The sequence below is a fragment of the Zea mays genome, chromosome 7, assembly GCF_902167145.1.
Source record: "Zea mays cultivar B73 chromosome 7, Zm-B73-REFERENCE-NAM-5.0, whole genome shotgun sequence".
NCBI classification, from domain to species: Eukaryota; Viridiplantae; Streptophyta; class Magnoliopsida; order Poales; family Poaceae; genus Zea; species Zea mays.
Genome location: NC_050102.1, coordinates 139405412 through 139430061, shown reverse-complemented (window position 1 = coordinate 139430061; position 24650 = coordinate 139405412). Strand labels below are relative to the sequence as shown.

Below are 24650 nucleotides of genomic sequence, written 5' to 3'. Positions count from 1 at the left end.
CATGCATATCTTATAAGAATATATATTGGCTCAATTCTAAGTAACCTTTGCACTTACATTATGTAAACTAGTTCAATTCTGCACTTATATATTTGCTTTAGTTTGTGTTGGCATCAATCACCAAAATGGGGGAGATTGAAAGGGAAATAGGCTCAAACCTTTTCCTAAATGATTTTGGTGGTTGAATTGCCCAACACAAATAATTGGACTAACTAGTTTGCTCTAGATTATATGTTCTACAGGTGCCAAAGGTTCATCTACAACTATACTAAATCGACTGTCCGGAATACCGTAGATTATTCCGGACAGGAGAAGCTTTTTGGAAAATCAGGCCAAGCGCGGACCGTCCGGGCCTTGCGGCGGACCGTCCGCGACACCTAAATAACCCTCGGACAGAACCAACGCAAAAACTCATGTCTCTACTGCGGACCGTCCGATGGAAGAGCAAGCACCGTCCGAGACGACGCGCGGACCGTCCGTCCTCAGGTGCGGACCGTCTGGTAGGTAAGGAACCGAAAAACCCGAAGGTGACGGGTTCGGTAAAATGAATTATAGCTTCCTCGCGGACCGTTCGGGGTGCACGACCGGACCGTCCGCGACTGCCTTTGTCTGACATCTGACGACACATTAAATGCAATATAGCCGTTGATATAGCCGTTACTGCTGACCGTTGCGTTTTCAGCCGTTGATCTGCAGGGGCGGACCGTCCGCGGTTGGCAGAATGGAGCAACGGCTAGGAAGTGGTTGGTGGCTATAAATACAACCCCAAGCACCTCCATTCACTTCACCCAAGCATTTCAACCTTCAACATTCAATACAAGAGCTAGCAATCCATTCCAAGACACAATCAAAGCCTCCAATCTCTCCAAGTTCCACAATTGAGACAAGTGATCATTAGTGATTAGTGACTTGAGAGAGAAAGTGATCCGTGTGTTATTTGTCGCTCTTGTCGCTTGGCTTTTGCAATCGTGCTTTCTTTCTTTCCATTCTTATTCTCAAGGCACTTGTAATCAAAGCAAGAGACACTAAGTTTGTAGTGGTCCTTGTCGGGTCTAAGTGACCCGTTTGATTAAGGAGAAAGCTCACTCGGTCTAAGTGACCGTTTGAGAGAGGAAAGGGTTGAAAGAGACCTCGTCTTTGTGGCCACCTCAACGTGGAGTAGGTTTGCAAGAACCGAACCTCGATAAAACAAATCATCGTGTCACTCTCGCTATTTGCTTGTGATTTGTTTTTCACTCTCTCTTTCGGACTCGTTTATATTTCTAACGCTAACCCGGCTTGTAGTTGTGCTTAAGTTCATAAATTTCAGATTCGCCCTATCAACCCCCCCTCTAGGCGACTTTCAATTACACTATATAATAATTTATTTAAGCTATGACTCTAAAGTACCAGATGCTTAAAAATATAAATGAAAATATGATTTGTCAAATTAAAATTCAAACATAAATTTAGTGAAAGTTTGACTATATTCAACCGAAAGGCACATAATAATAATAGTGCAGCACATTATTATCAAATGAAAAGACACATAGTCCTAAACCAAAATATAACATAACCTTTAAGTGGAGCGACGGTTTGTGGAGAACGGATATCTTCTCTTGCTCTTGGTTGCCGTGTAGATCTCATGGCTTGTCGCGCTCTTGTCCTATCTAATCGAGCACTCGAATCCATGCCCCCTACTTTAAAATTTTGAGGCTAACCACTAGACCACACTTATATTAATATTTAGAAATAAACATTAATTATATTTAAATAAATATCTCAATACTTATTTATATGATATATAACAACCGTAGCAAAGTACAGGCAACTGACTAGTAATATTATAAGCCTGAAGCGGATCTCATAGCTTATATCTAGATTTATTGTTACGTCTATATGCATGGTTCTCGTATCTATTTTTTTGTCAACACTTACATGTTAAATGTCATGACTTAATCTATGTAGGTTCCAGCTTTCAAGCCATTATAAACCAAAAATATATTATTGGATTATAAATAGCAATCTGCTGAGCCAACACTCATTACATAATTATTCCCGAAAAGGATGGTTGTGACTAGCAGAGAACTTGCCCCAGACACTTCTCAACCATGCTGTTGGGGGCCTTCGGCTTACGAAGGTCCTCAAAAACAGGATTTAACAATATTTCTGGAGTATAATGTGTGAGCAGGTATCTTCGGACTCAAGTCGGTATCACAGCAGGAGAAGACCAGAATAATACGAAGGTTGATACAGCGCCGAAGATGTGAACAGGAAAGCTTCGGCATGGTAGCAGAAAATGAAACCGACTTAAAGATGAAAAGGCTATTCAGACCTCGGTAGATTACTATAGAATTATTATCAAATGTAAAGGGCATGAATGTAATTTTGTATGGGCTGTGTCCCGTGCCTATAAATAGGTGAACAGTACCCCCGTACTGTTCACGCTGATTTTGACATTCGCTTTTGCGTCACGCTTGTACTTTCATCTCCTTCAAGCTAAAGCATTTGAGAATAAGTCCCCAACATTGGCGCCCACCTCCGGTGAACTCACTTCCACTCTTTGAGTTTTTGAACACCTTCGGCGATCATAAACCTTCGTTATGGCGCCGAAGAAAGCTTCAGCAACTGGCACTGCAGCTCTGCAACCGCTGGACCACAATCAGGAGACTGTCTCTCTTCGGGAGGCCCGAAGCCAGAAAAGGAAGGCTGTTAGCCCGACACCGCCAGAGGATGAGATAGACCAAGAAATCAGAGACATGGAGATGCTTCATCAACAGGTGCAAAGGAAGAAGGAAAAGATGGCCAGGCTAGCTGAACTGCAAAGGCAGATAGACGAAGCCTCTGAGGAAGTTCGTCATCTTACTCAGGATGAGCAACACCGAAGGCCTCAGCACCAAGACCTTCATCAGGAGGGTTTCCTCAATGAAGATGACTGGTATGACAATTTCCATCATGGGAATTTTGTTTTTGATGATGCTTCTCCTCTGTCCGCTGAGCTGCAGGCTACACCTTGGCCTCCGTCCTACAAGCCGCCTCAGCTTCCCATATTTGATGGCCACTCAGACCCGAAGCAGTTTTTGATGAGCTACGAAGCAACAGTATCTTCGTATGGTGGCAATGCTGCGGTCATGGCCAAATCCTTTGTTATGGCTGTCAGGAGTGTTGCTCAAACCTGGTACTCCTCTCTTCGACCAGGAACGATCACTTCGTGGCAAAAGCTGAAGGACTTGTTGTTAACCAGCTTCCAAAGGTTCCAGACGAAGCCGGTCACGGCTCAAGCTCTATTCCAGTGCACCCAGGATCACGAAGAGTACCTTTAGGCGTACGTCCGGAGGTTCTTGCGTTTGAGGGCACATGCACCAACAGTGCCCAACGAAATTGTCATTGAGGCCATGATCAAGGGGCTTCGGCCATGACCGTCAGCTCAGTACTTCGCTAGGAAACCTCCTCAAACTTTGGAGAAGCTGCTCCAGAAGATGGATGAGTACATTCGGGCCGATAATGATTTTCGCCAAAGAAGGGAGGAGGCTTTCAGGTTTTCTGAAATGACCAGGGGCTTCGGAGGGAGGTTCTATCCGAGGCACGTTAGATCAATTCATAACTCTACCCAAAATGATGATAGAGGGAGCCAACAGCAAAGGCCACAGTGTTCCTCACAGGCTTCGGGGCAACAGCAAGGCTCCTTCCGACCACCAGCTCCGAGAGGCAGAGGTGCCAGGGGCTTCGGCGGAAGATTTGGCGATCAGCCAAGAAGAATTTTTTGCTTGTTTTGTGGTGAGAACAAAGGCCATACCACTAGGATGTGCCATGTTACCATCTAGAAGCAAAAGGAAATAGCCGAAGCTGCAGCACAACAGGCTCAGCCGAAGCAGGTCATGCACACTGCTTCGTATCATTCGCCTTACATACTAGAGTATGTAGGCAATCACCCTGCAGTTTCTGTTGCTTCGGCGAGTCAACCTCAAGCTTCCTGGCAACAGCCTCCGCCTCCACCACCGCTGCAACAAGGCCAGCAGCCAGAAGGGAGCCAATATGCTCCACACCAAAGGGACTTCAGAGAACAGTCCGAAGCTCGCACGGTCAACAGCACTGTGCCAGAGTCAAAGCACATCTATTGACAAATATCCTACCTTAATAGCAATCTTTTTCATTCAGTTTTATTTTCTGTATAATAAAGGACATTGTTTAGGTTTCATGTAAATAGTTTCGTTGATTCCCACAAGGAAAATATATTTTCTTCACAAGCTTAAGTTGTTGAAGTTTAAAGATTTGTGATAACAAAGAGGACCTTCGAATTATCGAAAATTTTTCGAAGCAACAAAAAGTCGTTCTAAGGAACGCAGAGTAAGTTTGCCGAAGTCACAAAAAGCCGTTCCAAAGGGAGCGCAGTGTAAGTTTTCTGCTCCAAAGTCGTTCCAAAGGGAATGCAGAGCATACAACGAAAAGTCAACGCTGATACCGCCTAAGTAAAAGGCGAAGCGCGAAAAGTCAACGCGAATACCGCTGAAAGTAAAAGGCGAAGAAGCTCCTAAGGGAGGCTTACAGCGAAAAATGAACGCTGATTCCGCCGAAGTAAAAGGCGAAGAAGCTCCTAAGGGAGGCTTATAGTAAAAAGACAACGTTGATTTAAAAAGACTATGTGTTTTATCGCAGGAATGTGGGTGTATCTTCGGAATAAACACCATCTTACACAACATAACATCATCGCATCATTTCGCATAGCATAAGCATCATACATCATGCTGCATATGGCACAAGAAGGGGACATGACATCGATCTTCGGAAGAATGTTTTGAAAGGGGAAAATCATGCTAAGTTGCAAGCAGATACACTATTGATCTTCGGAAGTGTAGCTTTGGAGAACATCTTCACGAAGCTTGGATATTATTCATCAGAATGCTACGAATATTGTTGCGACAAATGAAAATTATTCTTCACGAAGCATGAAAAGAAGGGAAGGTGTTTTTTCGTCAAAGACTCAAAAACGGTACGTATGTAAAATTTCATGCATCGTAAAGAATTAAATAATAAAAGCAGGTATATTATATTCAGGGCTACAAGATGTCACACATATTACATTTCAGAAGTTTTTTTTACAATAGTATTTAATCTTCTCTCAGAACAACTTCTGCAGCCTCATTCAGGAGCCGATTGACAACTTCGTCCATAATAGCTTCAGCCATCTTTTTAATTTCGTCGTCTCCTTTCGGCTGAGAGCCCGGAGATGCTTTAGCAGGATCTGAAGGAGGACAGGATACGGCTACATTGCTATTACAAATTGCAAGCGAAGTTTAAAACCAAAAATTACAACACAATAAAAACCATTAGTTAATACCTAATTGCCCTTCGGGCTCTGCGCTCTTCTCAGTAGCCTCAGCTACTTCTCTAGCATCGTGAATGCCCTTTTCGCTTTTTCGAATAATTTCTCGGGCCATTTCTCGGCCACCATTATCCCAGACATCGGTGAAAAATTTTCCACCAACCATGCTAGCTTCGGCCGAAGGATCTCTTGCATCTTCGAAGGACAAGACAGCTTCGGATTGCGCTAAAATCTTTACATGCTCGCAGCCCTTTTTCTCTAAAATGGTGGCAATTCCCCTGGCACCCGAGAAAGCACATATGTCACCGCGGCTATTTAAAATTTCCTCGAAGGCCTCAGCTTCGTGATCGATCCATTCGATGGGACCTTCGGGGTTGCCTCTTGTAAAGTTTTCCTCGCTTGAGAATGCGCCGACGCTGGCGAAGCTAGCTTTCAACTTCTTGACACACTCCATAGATTTGTTGTAGCATCTTTTCTTGGACGAACGAAACTCTTCAACAGTTCCCTCTAAATGATTTGCCCATTGGTCGCTAAGTTCTCGCTTCGTTTCTTCAAGTATGCGTTCTTCTTTGGCTCTGGCCAGTTGTTTTCGAAGATCTTCAATTTCAAGTTTCTGAGCCTCAGCTTGACCCTTAAAAGTAGCCTCATCTTCTTTTATTCTATTTATCAATGAATGTAATATTTTATCTTTTTCGAGACCTTCGTTCCTTAGTTCAATTACTTCGGAACGAAGGTTGCTCAGGGCAATAGCGCACCCTTCGTCTTCGGTATCTTTTTGGGCCCTGAGGGCATTGCTAAGTATAAGGCCCTGCGGGGAAGGATATGTGTGCGTCAATAGATTTAAGTAAATGAAACATTTTGGTTTCAAAGGAAAAGTACAAAGATCTCATTTTTTGTACCTTTAAGCTATTGTATGCCAGGCTGTCGGCCAGATCGTTTTTCGACAGCACCGAGAGCCCGTCTTCTAGTGTTGGGAATCCGAAGCTCTTGCTCATCTCCCGATAGACAGAAATCTCCTTGCTGTCAGGGAGACAATACAAAAAGTCTTCTTCTCCACTGCCATTGAATATTAACGCCCCCTTTGGATACTTCAGTTTTTGGGCGTAAAGCTGGGCCTCTTGTTTTTCTTTTTCTGATAATTGTTTCCCCGAAGCATGACGAACAATATAATCAAGGACTTTGGGGGATGCTTCGGGGGCAATGACACTGATTTCTTCAACAAAAGTTGGCTCTGTTATTTTTTTCTTCCTCGGTTTCCAAGGATTTTATCTTCGTGGGCTCTGAGGACCCAGCTTCGGCTTCAGTTTCTTGCTCTGGAGCTTTAATATCAGAAATTTCAGTTTTCGCTTCGGGAATGGCAACAATCTTCTTCGGAGGTGTGCTTGAAGATTTAATTGTTTCCAGAACATCTAGCACATTGACCATTCTCTTTCTTTTCGGAGTCGCTGCTGGCACCTTTTGATTTTTTACTGTCTCAACATTTGTTGCAGGACTCAAAACTTCTGATGTTTTTTCCTCAGTTGGTTTTTTCACTTTTTCCATTTTTTCTGTGGATGGCGCTTCGGCCATCTCTTTGGTTTCTGGTAACAAAATCTTCGGTTCTTCCAATTCTATCCTTGTTGGCGCTTCGACCATTTCTGTGACTTCTGGCAGCAAGATTGGCTTGGTTGGCTTTTCAGCTTCGGTGGCCGAAGAAGTTTCTCCGGTGAACTCAGGCACCGAAGCTGGTTCAATATAGCGTGGCCGATGTGTGAGGACCTTTATCCTCTTTCTTTTCGGTTCTGGCTCGCTAGGAGCAGTTGCAGCTTCTTCTTTCGCAGAGGTTGTGTTTTTTCTTTTCTGCCCTCGAATGGGATAACGATAGTCAGGGTAGACAAACCCGATTGCATCAAACACCCGGTTCAGCCTTTTCTTTTTTCGGCCTCCGAAGGCTGCTGACAGTGCAGTATCTTCGGCCTTCGAATAAGCCCCAAGCAGTTCATCACTTAAATTTTCAATACTCTTTAACCAGTCATCATCTGGCTCAACGAATTTATCTCCGAACTTGAAAGTGTACTTCAGCCTGATAAGTCCACCTTCGTCGGCCTCCTTTATGGTTTCTTGCGGCATTTCCCATTTCTCCGCGAGCGGCCATACTCTGAAGGCAATATGTTCTTGTACCAAATCTCTCGTTCCAATAAAAGAACAAATAACACCGAAGGCTCTCTGGCATTCTTCGGCAGCTTCATTCATTTCAACCTTTGGCCTCCGCAGGCCGAAGCTTTGCCAAATAGGGCGCATAATTATACCTTTAATATCTTCCCGTACTGCCAGGTCATTTTTCACATAAAACCATTCTGTCATCCAGTCGCCGGGCCATCTCTTCCGAAAGGTTGGCACAGGACAGCTTGACCCAGACCGAGAAACGAAACTGTAGCAGCCAAAATTATTGTGATACTGTTCTTTACCCCAAGGTTTTGTTTTGTATGATAATTCGTGTATATTGCAGAAACTTTTCGCATCAGGCTCCAGACCTTGGCTTCTCACGGCCCATACGAAGATATTCAGCCTTATAATTGCTTCGGGGGTAAGTTGATGAAGATAGACTTCAAACATTTTCAGCACCTCTACGACGAAGCTGCTCAGGGGAAATCGTAGTCCAGCTTTCAAAAAGCTTCGGTACACTATGATTTCATTCTCTTCAGGGTGTGGACAAGTCTTTTCCCCTTCGTCGGCCCTCACAACGGACAAATCCCGGAAATACCTTCCTCTCATGTTGACAAGATGATTTTCTTTGATAGTTGATTTGCCGAAAACCGCATGGCTTGGTCGCCAAGGGCGATCTTCGGAGTCTTCACCACCACTGTCCACATCATAACTGTTGCTGTCACCAGTATCTTCAGACAAACCTTCCAGAATCTCCTTGGTGATTTTTTCTGTATTGGTCTTCGACATTGCTATAAGGAACCCCAGATTCTTCTCTTCATCGAGACTCAGCTTCATCTCGGTAGCAGCCTTCTTATCTTCAGACATCTTCGGGAATACTAAAAAACTGTTTTCAATGCCGAAGCTTCAAAACTTAAAAGCTCAGCAAATCTTGGTGCGCAAGAGCTAAAAATTGAGTGAGCGGGAGCAGATGGCAAGAGAGCGTGCCAAATGAGTTTGCGGTATGATCTTATTTATACGCCCAGTGCGTTGAAAATTGAAAGACCCCGCTTGGTAGTGAATGTTGCTATTCTAGCAAAGGGAAGGTGTTTTTTCGGACCTTCGGCGTAAGGCCTTCGTCCATGTCGCAATCTAAATTTATTATTTTAAAACAAATTAATATTGCGAGGGGCTACTGTTGGGGGCCTTCGGCTTACGAAGGTCCTCAAAAACAGGATTTAACAATATTTCTGGAGTATAATGTGTGAGCAGGTATCTTCGGACTCAAGTCGGTATCACAACAGGAGAAGACCAGAATAATACGAAGGTTGATACAGCGCCGAAGATGTGAACAGGAAAGCTTCGGCATGGTAGCAGAAAATGAAACCGACTTAAAGATGAAAAGGCTATTCAGACCTCGGTAGATTACTATAGAATTATTATCAAATGTAAAGGGCATGAATGTAATTTTGTATGGGCTGTGTCCCGTGCCTATAAATAGGTGAACAGTACCCCCGTACTGTTCACACTGATTTTGACATTCGCTTTTGCGTCACGCTTGTACTTTCATCTCCTTCAAGCTAAAGCATCTGAGAACAAGTCCCCAACACATGCATTCATATCATACTTATGAAGCAAGGAGAATGCACTAGTTATTGCTTTAATCTACATTAGCGTGACATACACTTCACCGATAATCTTAATCATCTACTTATGTTTGAATGAACTTTGGTGTGTGTTTGAACAACTGTTTTGTATTGACTTGATTTAAATTATTATGGTTTGTATTAACTGGACTTGATTTAAGCTATTATGATTTGTATTGACTTGATAAATGATAATGATCTCACTGCAATATACAAGCTCCTGTTAATTAGTTTCATTATTTTTGGATCATATATATAATTTATGACACATAGTGGTGACATATATTACATATAAAAAAATTGCTTGAATTTAAAAAAGAATTGGATGAAAAAACTATAAAAGGAAAAAAAATAACTTTAGTTCTGGTAGTTGACATCATCGGTGACTATAAATGTGTTCGTTTAGTCCCGATTGATGTTTTGTTATAAATGAATGTGATACAAATAGGATCAATCACAGAGAAGACACGGATTTAACGTGGAAAACCCCTCCAAAGTGAAGGGGAAAAACCACGGGCGCCGGCCGGCAACTTCTCACTATTTTCGGGTGGTTACAGATCGCAGGAGATTTACAATTGAGATAGATATCTCCTGCGGCTTACAAAGATATTTATAGAGGTGAAACCCTAAAACGATCCGTACCGCGGGGGGCTCCGCCCCCCGCACCCCCAGGCGTCCCTGGGCCGCGGGACACCTTTAAAGCAGTGATTTCCTTCATGCTCTTGGCAGCAATCAACATATCATCAACATATAGCAGCAAATATGTAGGTGATCCATTAACAAATTTTAGATAAACACAACTATCATATTGAGACCTCTGAAAGCCCTTAGAAAGCATAAATGAATCAAACCTCTTATACCATTGTCTGGGAGATTGTTTCAGACCATATAAGGACTTCTTCAACCTGCACACATAGTCTTCTTTTCCAGGAACAATGAACCCCTCTGGCTGGTCCATATAAATGTCCTCCTCCAAATCACCATGTAAGAAAGCAGTTTTCACATCTAACTGTTCAAGCTCATAGTCATGTACAACAACAAGACTAAGAAAGGTACGAATTGAACTATGCTTGACAACAGGAGAATAGACATCAGAGTAATCAATTCCTGGAATCTGACTAAAACCTTTTGCAACTAGCCTTGCTTTAAAGCGCGGAGGCTCTTTTGGAGTCATACCTTCTTTTCTTTTGAAGATCCATTTGCACTTAATTGCCTTTTTACCAGAAGGCAGCCGAGCTAGTTCCCAAGTGCCATTCTTATCAAGAGACTCCATTTCTTCATGCATAGCACCCATCCACTTTTCACTATCAGTACACAATATAGCTTCTGAATAATTCAATGTTTCCTGAACATTATCAACTTCTTCAGCAACAGCCAAAGCAAAAGCAACATTGCACTCTTGAATCAGTCTTTGGGGCCGAACTATCTGCCTCCTAGTTCGGCCTTCAGCAAGAGACTGGGGATGAGACTCCACAACAGGTGATGAAATTTCAGAAACAAAATTTTCAGCAGGTTCAGCAGATGGTGGAGCATGATCATCAACATCCCCCCCGTGCTCCACCTGCACACTGATAGACTCAGAATTCTGGTTAGTAGCACTGGTAGATACAACCGAAGGAAACATAGCAGATTCATTGAACACAACGTTTCTACTAAAAAATGCCTTCTGTGTATCAGGATTCCACAATTTATATGCTTTAACACTAGATCCATAACCCAAGAAAACACACTTAATTGCTCTAGGCCCAAGTTTACCATTATCAACATGTGCATATGCAGTACAACCAAACACTCTCAATTGAGAATAATCATAGGGGGAACCAGACCAAACCTCAATTGGAGTTTTCTTATCGATAACAGTGGATGGTGAACAATTGATCAAATGACAAGCAGTGGAAGCGGCCTCAGCCCAAAACTTTTGGCTCAAACCTGAGTTGGACAGCATACACCGAGCCTTGGAGATTATTGTTCTATTCATACGCTCTGCCACACCGTTCTGCTGAGGCGTATATGGTATAGTGTGGTGCCTCACAATGCCCTCCTTCCTGCAGAAAGAGTTAAAATCACCAGAACAAAACTCCATACCATTGTCAGTTCTCAGAACCTTCAGCTTCCTCTCAGTCTGCTTCTCAACCATAGTCTTCCAAACCTTGAAAGACTCAAAGGCATCTGATTTTTGCTTAAGAAAATAAGGCCAAACTCTGCGTGAATTATCATCAATGATAGTCAACATGTAACGAGCACCACCATGTGAAGGTATACGTGACGGCCCCCACAAATCAGCATGAACATAATCAAGAATATTTTCGGTATTATGAACAGCAGAACTGATTTTTACCCTTTTATGCTTACCGAAAACACAGTGCTCATAGAAATCAAGAGTATCAGCATGGCAACCATCAAGAAGGCCTCTCTTGCTCAATTCTGCCAAACCAGGTGCACTCATATGGCCAAGTCGCATATGCCAAATTTTAGTAGTCTCAGAATCAGATGCAACAACAGCATTAGCAGAGCCAGAACTACCTCGAAGCACATATAAGTTTTCAGCTTTCAAATCACCTTTAATAACCACAAGAGAGCCTTTTGTTACCTTTATGACACCGTCACCGGCGGTATACTTGTAGCCCTTTGTGTCCAGAGTACTTAGAGAGATGAGGTTCCTGGACATGGATGGAACATGCCGTACTTCAGTCAATGTGCGTACAATCCCATCGAACATCTTGATCTGCACGGTGCCCATGCCAACAACAGTGCAAGGGGAATTATCACCCATCCGAAGAGTACCTCCGTTCTGCACAACTTCATAGGTACTAAACAGAGATTTTTTAGTGCAAACATGATACGAGCAAGCAGAATCGAGGATCCATTGGGCATCATCAGCAGCACAACCAGCAAAGGCAATAAGAACATCACCATTATCAGAATTATTTTCGGATGCAACAGAGACAGTACCTCCAGTCTTACCCTTCTCCTTGTTCCTCTTCTCCTTGTTCTGCAGTTTGTAACAGTTCTCAATTACATGGTTCGTCTTCTTGCAGTATTTGCAAAATAATTCATCGGATGGCCCCCTTGACTTGGAGCGACCCCTCTGGTTCTTCCCCTTTCCTTTGCCACGTGAGTTGGACTTTTTCTGATCAGTGCGGCCACGAACATACAAAGCTTCTCCACTCGAGCCAGCAGCATCTTCCGAGTTAACCATCTGTCTCATCTTTTCTTTCGCAGTCAAAGCTTCATACACTTCAGCCACGGTTAGAGTATCACGACTGTATAGGATGGTATCTCGAAAATTGCTAAACGATGCAGGGAGGGAACACAGGAGAAGAAGAGCTATGTCTTCATCATCAAACTTTACCTCCATAGACGTCAGATCGGCCACGATCTCCTTAAACACCGATATGTGCGTCAGAACGGATCCTCCTTCCTGCAACTTGTGGGAGAACAACTTCATTTTGACATGCATCTTGCTGGTCAGATCCTTTGACATACAGATCGACTCCAGCTTCAACCAGAGAGCAGCGGCAGTTTTATCCGCCAGAACCTCCTGCAGAATATTGTTAGACAGATGAAGGTGAATGTGTGCGAGCGCCTTACGATCCTTGCACCTCTCCTCATCAGTCCACGTCCTGGCATCCTTGTTGCCAAATCCATCTAGGGCATCATCCAGGTCGCGATCAGATTGCGAGAGAATTGCCCGCATCTTCACCTGCCACAGCGAGAAACGTGTGTCGAGATCCAGCAGTGGAAGATCGTACTTCATTGTCGTCGACATCCGTGCGCCGGCAGAAAACCCTAGCACACCGATCACCAAACAACCAAACCTTTGATACCACTTGTTATAAATGAATGCGACACAAATAGGATCAATCACAGAGAAGACACGGATTTAACGTGGAAACCCCCTCCAAAGTGAAGGGGAAAAAACCACGGGCGCCGGCCGACAACTTCTCACTATTTTCGGGTGGTTACAGATCGCAGGAGATTTACAATTGAGATAGATATCTCCTACGGCTTACAAAGATATTTATAGAGGTGAAACCCTAAAACGATCCGTACCGGGGGGGGCTCCGCCCCCCCCACCCCCCAGGCGTCCCTGGGCCGCGGGACACCTTTAAAGCAGTGATTTCCTTCATGCTCTTGGCAGCAATCAATATATCATCAACATATAGCAGCAAATATGTAGGTGATCCATTAACAAATTTTAGATAAACACAACTATCATATTGAGACCTCTGAAAGCCCTTAGAAAGCATAAAATGAATCAAACCTCTTATACCATTGTCTGAGAGATTGTTTCAGACCATATAAGGACTTCTTCAACCTGCACACATAGTCTTCTTTTCCAGGAACAATGAACCCCTCTGGCTGGTCCATATAAATGTCCTCCTCCAAATCACCATGTAAGAAAGCAGTTTTCACATCTAACTGTTCAAGCTCATAGTCATGTACAGCAACAAGACTAAGAAAGGTACGAATTGAACTATGCTTGACAACAGGAGAATAGACATCAGAGTAATCAATTCATGGAATCTGACTAAAACCTTTTGCAACTAGCCTTGCTTTAAAGCGACGGGCCTCCGCTTCGCTCGCCAACTTGGTCGCCTTCTTCAGAATTTGGATCACAAACTCAACATGTTTAATCAGCAATTGGAATCTCTTTTAGTTCCAGCTATATGATTCGACTAGGTAGGCCTTTACCGAATTCGCACTCACGGCTTAGAAACCGGGAGTTGATTCTGCAGCGATTCATCGAATCATCGTGTTATCCGGCCCTTGATCAAAACTTGATTCATCGTTTATCGCGCCGACCCTGCAGCAGCGAGGATAAGGACAGCTGAGCCGATAGCCCGATATACGGATCACTCGCCGTCCTCCGAGATAGCGCTTAGCCTCTGCACGACGGCACGATGGCGAGAACCGCGGGCTCTGTAGCTAGCTCCCTTCCTCGTCTTCCCCGCTGCGCGTCCACCGTCTTGACCCGCAGGACGCGCTGCGTACCCACGGTGCACGTCGTTCTTCCGAGCAGCACCATCGCCAGGCGGAGGCGGGCTGCTCTCCTTGCTCACGGCGACTAGAAGAGGAGCCACTCGCGCTGCCGACTGCCGCCGCGGCCTCTTGCCCGCCGGCGTCCCGCCTCGGCTGTCGCGCCCCGGCGACAGGCCGGCGGCGAGACCCGCCTCGGCCGCGAGCGCCGTGGCGGCCTTAACGGCGAGCGCGGCCATGTCCTTGGCGGTCAGCGGCCGGCGCAGCGCGGAGTCGGGCAGCACGAGGTAGAGCTGCCCCGGCTGGAGCGCCTCGTCCGCGGCCAGCGCGCGCGGGGGCGCGTCGAAGCCCAGCTCGTCGGCGCTGCAGAGGAAGAGCGGCGGCGGCGGCAGCGTCCGGTGGCGGCGGCCGCCCGCTGCCAGCGCCTCGCGCGCCGTGACGACCGTCCCTGCGACCGCGAGGCGCGCCATGGAGCCGTCCAGGTTCACAACCTTGACCGTGGCCGCCGCCGCTCGCTGGGACGGCTCTGCAGCCGGCGACGCCTGCGGCGAGCGCGAGAAGGAGACGCACGCGGCGCCCATTTCTTCCTCGCGATGTGTCTGCCTTGTTCCTGTGGATCGGTCGGTGTCAGTCTGGCTGCTTTGCTAGTAGGTTGATGTTGATCTCGGTTGGACTCTTGGTGGTCGCGCCGGTCCGGGCAAGTGCTGCACTGCACGACAGCACGAGTGGTGCTGCTGGTTTTATAGGGACATGTCATTCCGCATTCGCGTGATCAGCGATGACGCAGGCCATTTCGTCACGCTGTCAGTGTCGATGGCGACAGCGAGATCTTGAGGAGTTCGGTTTTGCTCCGTCTCAAGCTGACCAGTAGTGTTGCTCATGCCCTGCCGTAGTTGCTAGGACGATTGTGACAGGAGCAGCAGGACAGCAGGTTCGGCTGGCGGTTTGGTACCGGTCTCGTTACGTGGTGAGTGCCTGTGTGAGTGGTGGTGACAGCGACGGAGCTTTCGTTATCCACCCACCCGGTCCAGCGTTCGCGTCCAGGCTCACGCCTGACGCATTCGCGGGGAGTGGCCGAGTGCATTGCATATTTGCATGTGTGGCGGCTTTATATTGAATATTCAATTCGATCGTCACGGCTCGCGGCAGCAGACGCCCGGGTCAGCGTCATGACGGTAGCAACCAAGCAAGCCGTTAGCTGCCTGAGCGGAAACGTGGAAAAGGCAGACGTTTGTGAGCAGGCCCGTTAGGCATTTCGTCGGTGAAGCTGAATGAAGGCCCGTTAAGTAACTTTTTTTAAGTACTGGATCTAGCCTTGCAACATTTTCTTTATACCTAGTAACAGTTGCCTATAACAGTTAAAACAGTGCATCACCCAGAACAAGAAATTGAAAGAGGACGTCGTCAGCAACAGCAACATAATATTGACGCTGAATTAGATCACACTCACTACATGATGAAGAACAGAGAGATTTATGAGCAAACTACTGAAGGTTGACGAATCGCGTTTAGCGTGATGAGGGCTACTTTTTTAACAAATTAAAGCAAAGTAACGGTCAAAGCTCTTACGCGGAAGGGACCCGTCGGGGCAAGAACGTCGCTGAGTTACTGTAGACCGACAGACAAGCCTAGAGCGTCATCCTTGATCGTCGAATTTGGTCGGCTGCAGGGTAGGCTAGTCGACTTTGGGACCTTGATCTGGTCGGGTGTGATTGCCGATTTGGTCGGTTTTGCCATGGTGGCACTTCACCTGACTGAAAGGACCTTGTTTGTTTTTGGTAATTTAGTGACAATGCAAGTGGACTAATGCGTGTTTATGTTGACATACACATGGTCCAGTCCACAGGTACATAAGTATGGGCAACTCTATCAATGGAGGTGGGAAATGGCTTGGATATATTAAAATGCTCAACTAGTGCAATGAAGGAGCTTATTGCTTATGAGATATGGTATGGTGTCATAGGATTTGTTCAGTTTGTGATCCAAATTCCGCATATGGAGGTTGTGTTGGTGAGCTACGCTCCCCTCCTGTCGCACAGTATATATTAGTGATCCTGGTTAGGGTTTGTTGCGCATTATCATTATTTACTCCTTTTATAAGCCGCCGTCTACGAGCGGCATTCTGTAAACACTTTACATATAGTGAATGTTTCGTATGGCTGGTGCCTGTGATTGTTTTTCCTTTGTATTGAAGGGGTTTGCACGTAAATCTGTGTGTCGTGCTCTGTGATTTGTTGGTTGATCTACTTCGTTTTTCCTGTCGTTTCTGCTAACAGGAATAGTTGAAGAAGATCAACAAACATAACTTAGCATAATATTATAGAAAAAAATGCTAATATTTATGGCATAATATTAAAATATGACTAGTGAATAACCAAGCGATATTTATTTATATCGTAAATGTTATTGCTCTATTATACACATTTCGTAAAATTTAAGACCTTTTGACTCTAAAAGGAATTATAATTTAGAATAGATGGAACATTTTAGCTCGATAAGCACTAGCTAAACGAGAATCTCCTGTCTCCCAATAAATCATTAAATCTTACCTTCATCATGCTTTAAACTTCACTAGGTCCGAGAGATTTTGATATTTGACACTTAATTCGTATGCCTTTCAAGATTTAACATTCCTATCGCAACTATATGTAAGGACGGTCACTAGAGTCATTGACATATGGACCAGTGTGTCAAATCATGACAGAGACATACGAATTGGGTGTTAGCTTCGTTTGATATATCGGTACAAAACTGAATGGTTTTCTTATTTCAAAGCGACATCACTGTTAGCAGTAATGGTTCGAAGTCCACCCAAGTAATCAATGAGTAATCAGGCTGTGAGACGATGGTGGAATGGAGCAACAGTAAACTTCTATTTATACTAGTATATAGTTCGTGCTAACACTATAATCCGAGAAGGCGAGAGGTCGACGGCAGCGGCAGCGAGATCACGAGGAGGAGAAGGGACGAGAGACGATCCAAATAATATTAAGTCTAGGTTATCTAGCGATTTGAATCGTTGGTTTTGATATTGTGTTAAGTCTGAGTGCAATTTGTTTGTTGGATTTAGTGGAGGTTATGGTGTAGGAGTAATTTGGTTAGGTAGGTTTTGTAAAGTTTAGATTGATGGATTATACAGTGATATAGACACATTTATACAACAAACATTTCACAAGATGAAATTGTCATGTTTCTCCAAATGGCATTTTCTTAGGTTGCCATGGGTTCTAAATCTGACAGAGTTGGAAGCTGTAAAGGTAATGTAGAGATTTCTTGATGCTGTAACTTTCACAGAGGAGAGAGCAGACTTGTTCGTGACACAAGCATCAAAACATATCTCTACCACACGGTGTAAGAAAGGCTGCAGCGTACAGTGCTGCAGACCAGACCAGCAATGCCTGTGCAAACGTAAAAAACCGGGCGGCGAGATCTTCCTGATCAAGATTCATTTCCTTATATGTTGCCGTATATAACCTTCCAAAATTCTGGCCTTGGCAATGGTAGAGATCCGAAAGAAAGAGCGTGTAGCCGCCAAGCCAGAGGGAGAGGCAGAGCTGAAGCAACAACATGAACAGCAGGTGCAGGTGCGTGTCTATGAACACAAGGAAGCTCAGCGGCCACCGGCTGCCATCGTCGTCTGAGCCTGAGGACGATGTTCTGGAGACGAGAGATGAGCACGTCGTCGAGTCCAGGCCGGAGGCTGAGGGCGAGATGGTGCATTTCAGCCACCCGGAGCACCGGCTGGCCCGGTTCGACTTCCCGTACCTGTTCATGTGCATGGGCTGCAGGGAGTACGGCGCCGGGAAGAGGTTCATGTGCCAGACGTGCGGCTTCCAGCTGCACGAGTTCTGCGCGCTGGCGCCGCCGTCGCTCCACGACCACCCGCTCCACCCCAAGCACCCGCACCTCCTCTTCTTCGCGAAGCCAGCCTCGGGCGGCTTCCTCCGCTGCAAGTGCGACGTCTGCGGCAAGCCCGTGCGGGGCTTCTCGTTCCGGTGCGCGTCGTGCAGCTTCGACATGCACCCGTGCTGCGCCGCCATGGCGCGGCGGATGGAGCTCCCCGCCGTGCACGAGCACCCGCTGCTCCTGGCGCCCGCGGCGCAGGACGGCGCCGAGACGAGCTTCGTGTGCCAGGTGTGCAGGCGGACGAAGCGGTCGTCGGGGCAGCGCGTGTACCAGTGCCTGCCGTGCGGGTACTACCTCCACGCCAGGTGCGCCAAGGACATGGTCAACGGGCTCTACGTGCACGGCGTCGTGCCGCCGGAGAAGAGGAACGCGCTGGCCGCCGCTGCCAGGGCCACCGTCAACGCGCTGTTTGGGGTCATCGGCGGACTCATCGAGGGCATCGGGGAGGGCATCGGGGAGGCCTTCGTCGACAACATTGGAAGAAGCAGGAGAATCTAGCTTCATTCGGATGTTGAGCTAAATTTTTTAAATTTGTGCTCTGCATCGCTCGCCATGAATCACTATTCACTAGTAGAAGGCGGCCGCACTCGTACGCGTTTGTAAAAATAGATAGAGGATATATGTTTCATTTATAAACTGAAAATCAGTTTATACAAATTTATACATACATAAATTAAGTTGGTACTGTAATATTTGACCCAATACAAGAAGTAATACGATGAAAGTTGGTATTGTAAAATACATTACTACCAAATGGTTTAAAGCACGAGTGATGGATTATTCTCCAGAACTAAAAGCATACTCGACCATCATTGCACTGCTCTGGCTAATATTCACAGTAACATTAAGGGTTGGTTCGGTTAGCTATCAATTCATGTGGATTGAGTTGAGTTGGGTGGGTTTAAATCCCAAGCAAGTCAAAATTCTTCTAAATCTTTTCCAATCTCATACAATCCATGTATAATGGGTGTTGGGGACTTGTTCTCAAATGCTAAAAGTTAAGAACAAGGCAACATAAAAAGTGTTAAATGTTAATGTCCTTCGTCCTTATAAACATTATATCCCTTCGGATATAATAAACTCTGGACGAAGGTTACAAGGAAAAGACCTTCGTAAATTCGATAGATGACGAAGAAGAACACAATTAACTTCTTTCTATCATCAAATTCATAGAAACAAATTATAGATGTACCTTCGAATTGATGAAAAGTAAAGGTACAGGCGTGATGCAAAAAGCGAATGCCAAGTCAGCGCGAACAGTACGGGAGTACTGTTCATCTATTTATAGGCACGGGACGCGGCCCGTGTAAAATTACATTAATGCCCTTTACATTTATCAATAATTCTATAGTAATTCTTCGAGGTCTAATTTTGTCGGGGACCATAATTAGGGGTGCCCTCAAGACGCCTAATTCTCAGCTGGTAACCCCCATCAGCATAAAGCTGCAAAGGCCTGATGGGTACGATTAAGTCAGGGATCAGTCCACACGAGTGACTCGATCGCGCTTCACCCGAGCCTAGCCTCGGCCAAGGGCAGCCGACCTCGAGAGACTTCCGTCTCGCCCGAGGCCCCCCTTTTTACGGTGGACACATCACCGGCTCGCCCGAGGCCTTGGCTTCGCTCAGAAGCGACCCTGACTAAATCGCCACACCGACTGACCGAGTTGCAGGAGCATTTAACACAAAGAGTGAGTCAGACAGACAGTCAGGCCTTGCCAAAGGCGCCACGGCGAACTCCGCTCTGCCCGACCCCAGGGCTCGGACTCGGGCTAAGACCCGGAAGACGGCGAACTCCGCTCCGCCCGACCCCAGGGCTCGGACTCGGGCTAAGACCCGGAAGACGGCGAACTCCGCTCCGCCCGACCCCAGGGCTCGGACTCGGGCTAAGACCCGGAAGACGGCGAACTCCGCTCCGCCCGACCCCAGGGCTCGGACTCGGGCTAAGACCCGGAAGACGGCGAACTCCGCTCCGCCCGACCCCAGGGCTCAGACTCGGACTAAGACCCGGAAGACGACGAAACTCCGCCTCGCCCGACCCTAGGGCTCGGACTCCGCCCCGGCCTCGGCCAAACGGCCTCCGCCTCGACCGACCCCATGGCTCGGATCCGGCTTCGGCAACAGAAGACAGACTCAACCTTGGCTTCGGAGGAGCCCCCACGTCACCCCGCCTAGGGCACAGACCCGCCACGTCAACAGGAAGCGTCATCATCGTCCTGCCCCGAATCGACTCGGGTCACGGAGAACAAGACCGGCGTCCCATCCGGCCAGCTCCGCCGGATGGGCAATGATGGCGCTCCACAAGCTCTGTGACGACGGCGGCCCCCAGCTCTCTTACGGAAGCAGGGCGACGTCAGCAAGGACTCGACCGCTCCAACAGCTGTCCCTCCGCCAGGCTCCGTCGCACCTCCGACAGCCACGACATCACGCCAGCAAGGTGCCAAGACCTCTCCGGCTGCCACATTGGCATGTACCTAGGGCGCTAGCTCTCTCTCCGCTAGACACGTAGCACTCTGCTACACCCCCCATTGTACACCTGGATCCTCTCCTTACGACTATAAAAGGGAGGACCAGGGCCTTCTTAGAGAAGGTGGGCCGCGCGGGACCGAGGACGGGACAGGCGCTCTCTTGGGGCCGCTCGCTTCCCTCACCCGCGTGGACGCTTGTAACCCCCCTACTGCAAGCGCACCTGACCTGGGCGCGGGACGAACACGAAGGCCGCGAGACTTCCACCTCTCTCACGCTCGACTCCGGCCACCTCGCCTCTCCCCCCTTCGCGCTCGACCCATCTGGGCTGGGGCACGCAGCACACTCACTCGTCGGCTTTGGGACCCCCCCCTGTCTCGAAACGCCGACAGTTGGCGCGCCAGGTAGGGGCACGCTGCGTGCTGACGAACAGCTCCCCGTCAAGCTCCAGATGGGCAGTCTCCAGCAACCTCTCCGGCCCGGGACGGTGCTTCGTTTCGGGACTCTTGAGTTCATGTCCTTCGACGGCAGCTATGACATGATACTTCTTCCACCGCCGCGCGACAACGACAATGGCGGCCGACAACCCGCTCGCCGGCGGCGGAACCGACGACATCTTCCCCGCGTGGTGGAAGAGCAACATTCGAGCTCGCCCCGTTCTCTCCCCCGCCAACGGAGGAGGAGGCGGGGCCATCAAGGCCAAGCGGGAGGACACGCTTCGTTGGCCGTCGAGCGAATCGACGCCCCCGACGCCCCGACGGAAGGCACGCCGGACGTCGACCTCGCGTTCAAGACGAAGGCAAGCGCCGTCCCCCCGCGACACGCTGACCCCGAGCAAGAAGACGACGCCGGCGCGCTCGCGGAAAGCCTGCAGGACGTCGCCCTCGTACCTGAGATGACGGTGCAACCAGTCCCCGATGCGACTACGTCGCTCCTCGTCGACCAAAAGGTACCGACTAACTCCCATCTTACGTCATTTCGACTCGGCCTCAACCCGCCAAACGACCTCGCTTTGGCGGGCGCTCTCATTGAGGCGAGTGCAACCCCACTGGGGTTTCGTATACGGTCGCCTTGGGACCGGCTGACGGACGTCTCAACCTACGGGCCCTCCGGGTCCGAGGAAGAGGACGACCCCAGCGTCTGTTGGGATTTCTCCGGACTTGGCAACCCCAGTGCCATGCGGGACTTCATGACCGCATGTGACTACTGCCTATCCGACGGTTCCGGCGGAAGCCGCAGCCTTGGCGACGAGAGCTGCGGCCCAAGCCGCGAATGTTTCCACATCGAGCTAGGGGATCCCTCCGAAGGCAACCATCTCGGCATGCCGGAGGACGGTGATCTTCCTAGGCCGGTGCCTCGCGCCGACATCCCACGGGAGCTAGCTGTGGTCCCCGCTCCGGCGGGGGGTTACGACCCACAACTCGAGCAAGTCCGCGAGGCGCAGGCCAGGCTCGACGAGGGAACAGGAGCGCTTGAGCCGATCCGTCGGGACGTCGGGCAGGTATGGGCGGACCAACCCCTGGTCGGAGAAATACGTCACCTGCCCCAAGGTCTCCAGCACCGCGTCGCCAACGATGTCAGGGTCAGGCCGCCGCCCGTGTCCAGCGGGGTTGGTCAGAACCTGGCAGCCGCAGCGATGCTCCTCCGCGCGATGCCGGAGCCATCAACCACCGAGGGTCGGCGAATCCAGGGAGAGCTCAAGAATCTCCTGGAAGGCGCTGCGGCCCGACGGGCCGAGAGCACTGCCTCCCGAAGGCAAGGATATCCCTCGGAACCTCATGCCGCGACTTCCCGATTCATGCGGGAAGCCTCGGTCTACACCGGGCGCACGCGCAACACCGCGCCTGCGGCCCCGGGCCACCTCGGCAACGAGCACCATCGACGCGACCGTCGGGCCCACCTCGACGAAAGGGTGCGCCGAGACTACCACCCCAGGCGTGGGGGGCGCTACGACAACGGGGAGGATCGGAGTCCCTCGCCCGAACCACCCGGTCCGCAGGCCTTCAGTCGGGCCATCCGACGGGCGCCATTCCCGACCCGGTTCCGACCCCCGACTACTATCACGAAGTACTCGAGGGAAACGAGACCGGAACTGTGGCTCGCGGACTACCGCCTTGCCTGCCAACTGGGTGGGACGGACGACGACAACCTCATCATCCGTAACCTCCCCCTGTTCCTCTCCGACACTGCTCGCGCCTGGTTGGAGCACCTGCCTCCGGGGCAGATCTCCAACTGGGACGACTTGGTCCAAGCCTTCGCTGGGAATTTCCAGGGCACGTACGTGCGCCCCGGGAATTCCTGGGACCTTCGAAGCTGCCGGCAACAGCCGGGGGAGTCGCTCCGGGACTACATCCGGCGATTCTCGAAGCAGCGCACCGAGCTGCCCAACATCACCGACTCGGATGTCATCGGCGCATTCCTCGCCGGCACCACTTGCCGCGACCTGGTGAGCAAGCTGGGTCGCAAGACCCCCACCAGGGCGAGCGAGCTGATGGACATCGCCACCAAGTTCGCCTCTGGCCAGGAGGCGGTCGAGGCTATCTTCTGAAAGGACAAGCAGCCCCAGGGCCGCCCATCGGAAGAGGCTCCCGAGGCGTCTACTCCGCGCGGCGCCAAGAAGAAGGGCAAGAAGAAGTCGCAATCGAAACGCGACGCCGCTGACGCGGACCTTGTCGCCGCCGCCGAGTACAAGAACCCTCGGAAGCCCCCTGGAGGTGCAAACCTCTTCGACAAGATACTCAAGGAGCCGTGCCCCTACCATCAGGGGCCCGTCAAGCACACCCTCGAGGAGTGCATTATGCTTCGGCGTCACTTCCACAGGGCCGGGCCACCCGCCGAGGGTGGCAGGGCCCGCGACGACGACAAGAACGAAGATCACCAAGCAGGAGAGTTCCCCGAGGTCCGCGACTGCTTCATGATCTATGGAGGGCATGCGGCGAATGCCTCGGCTCGGCATCGCAAGCAAGAGCACCGGGAGGTCTGCTCGGTGAAGGTGGCGGCGCCAGTCTACCTAGACTGGTCCGACAAGCCCATCACCTTCGACCAGGCCGACCACCCCGACCATGTGCCGAGCCCGGGGAAATACCCGCTCGTCGTCAACCCCGTTGTCGGCGATGTCAAGCTCACCAAGGTCCTGATGGATGGGGGCAGCTGCCTCAACATCATCTACGCCGAGACCCTCAAGCTCCTGCGCATCGATCTGTCCTCCGTCCGAGCAGGCGCTGCGCCCTTCCACGGGATCATCCCTGGGAAGCGCGTCCAGCCCCTCGGGCGACTCGACCTCCCCGTCTGCTTCGGGACGCCCTCCAACTTCCGAAGGGAGACCCTGACGTTCGAGGTGGTCGGGTTTCGAGGAACCTACCACGCCGTACTAGGGAGGCCATGTTACGCGAAGTTCATGGCCGTCCCCAACTACACCTACCTGAAGCTCAAGATGCCGGGCCCCAACGGGGTCATCACCGTCGGCCCCACGTACAAACACGCGTTCGAATGCGACGTGGAGTGCGTGGAGTACGCCGAGGCCCTCGCCGAGTCCGAGGCCCTCATCGCCGACCTGGAAAACCTCTCCAAGGAGGTGCCAGACGTGAAGCGCCATGTCGGCAACTTCGAGCCAGCAGAGACGGTTAAGGCCGTCCCTCTTGACCCCAGTGGCGACACCACCAAGCAGGTCCGGATCGGTTCCGGGCTCGACCCCAAATAGGAAGCAGTGCTCGTCGACTTTCTCCGCGCAAACGCCGACGTCTTTGCGTGGAGTCCCTCGGACATGCCCGGCATACCGAGGGATGTCGCCGAGCACTCGCTGGATATTCGGGCCGGAGCCCGACCCGTCAGGCAGTCTCTGCGCCGATTCGACGAGGAGAAGCGCAGAGTGATTGGCGAAGAGATCCACAAGCTAATGGCAGCAGGGTTCATCAAAGAGGTATTCCATCCCGAATGGCTCTCCAACCCTGTGCTTGTGAGGAAGAAAGGGGGGAAATGGCGGATGTGTGTAGACTACACTGGTCTCAACAAAGCATGTCCGAAGGTTCCCTACCCTCTGCCCCGCATCGATCAAATCGTGGATTCCACCGCTGGGTGCGAAACCCTGTCCTTCCTCGATGCCTACTCAGGGTATCACCAGATCCGGATGAAAGAGTCCGACCAGCTCGCGACTTCTTTCATCACGCCGTTCGGCATGTACTGCTATGTCACCATGCCGTTCGGTTTGAGGAATGCGGGCGCGACGTACC

General features: G+C 49.5%; 1 protein-coding gene across 1 annotated transcript; it reads right to left on the bottom strand.

Annotated features, from left to right (window-relative positions):
• Positions 1 to 13416: 13416 nt before the first annotated feature.
• LOC103632946 (uncharacterized) lies at positions 13417 to 15194 on the bottom strand. Its single transcript, XM_020541020.3, has one exon. It carries the CDS (start codon positions 14631 to 14633, stop codon positions 13929 to 13931), a length of 705 nt encoding a protein of 234 aa, XP_020396609.1. The 5' UTR covers positions 14634 to 15194; the 3' UTR covers positions 13417 to 13928.
• Between the last annotated feature and the right edge of the window lie 9456 nt (positions 15195 to 24650).

Excerpts from the sequence above, each read along its gene's own strand:
- LOC103632946 (XM_020541020.3), bottom strand. The coding sequence starts at position 14,633 with ATGGGCGCCGCGTGCGTCTCCTTCTCGCGCTCGCCGCAGGCGTCGCCG.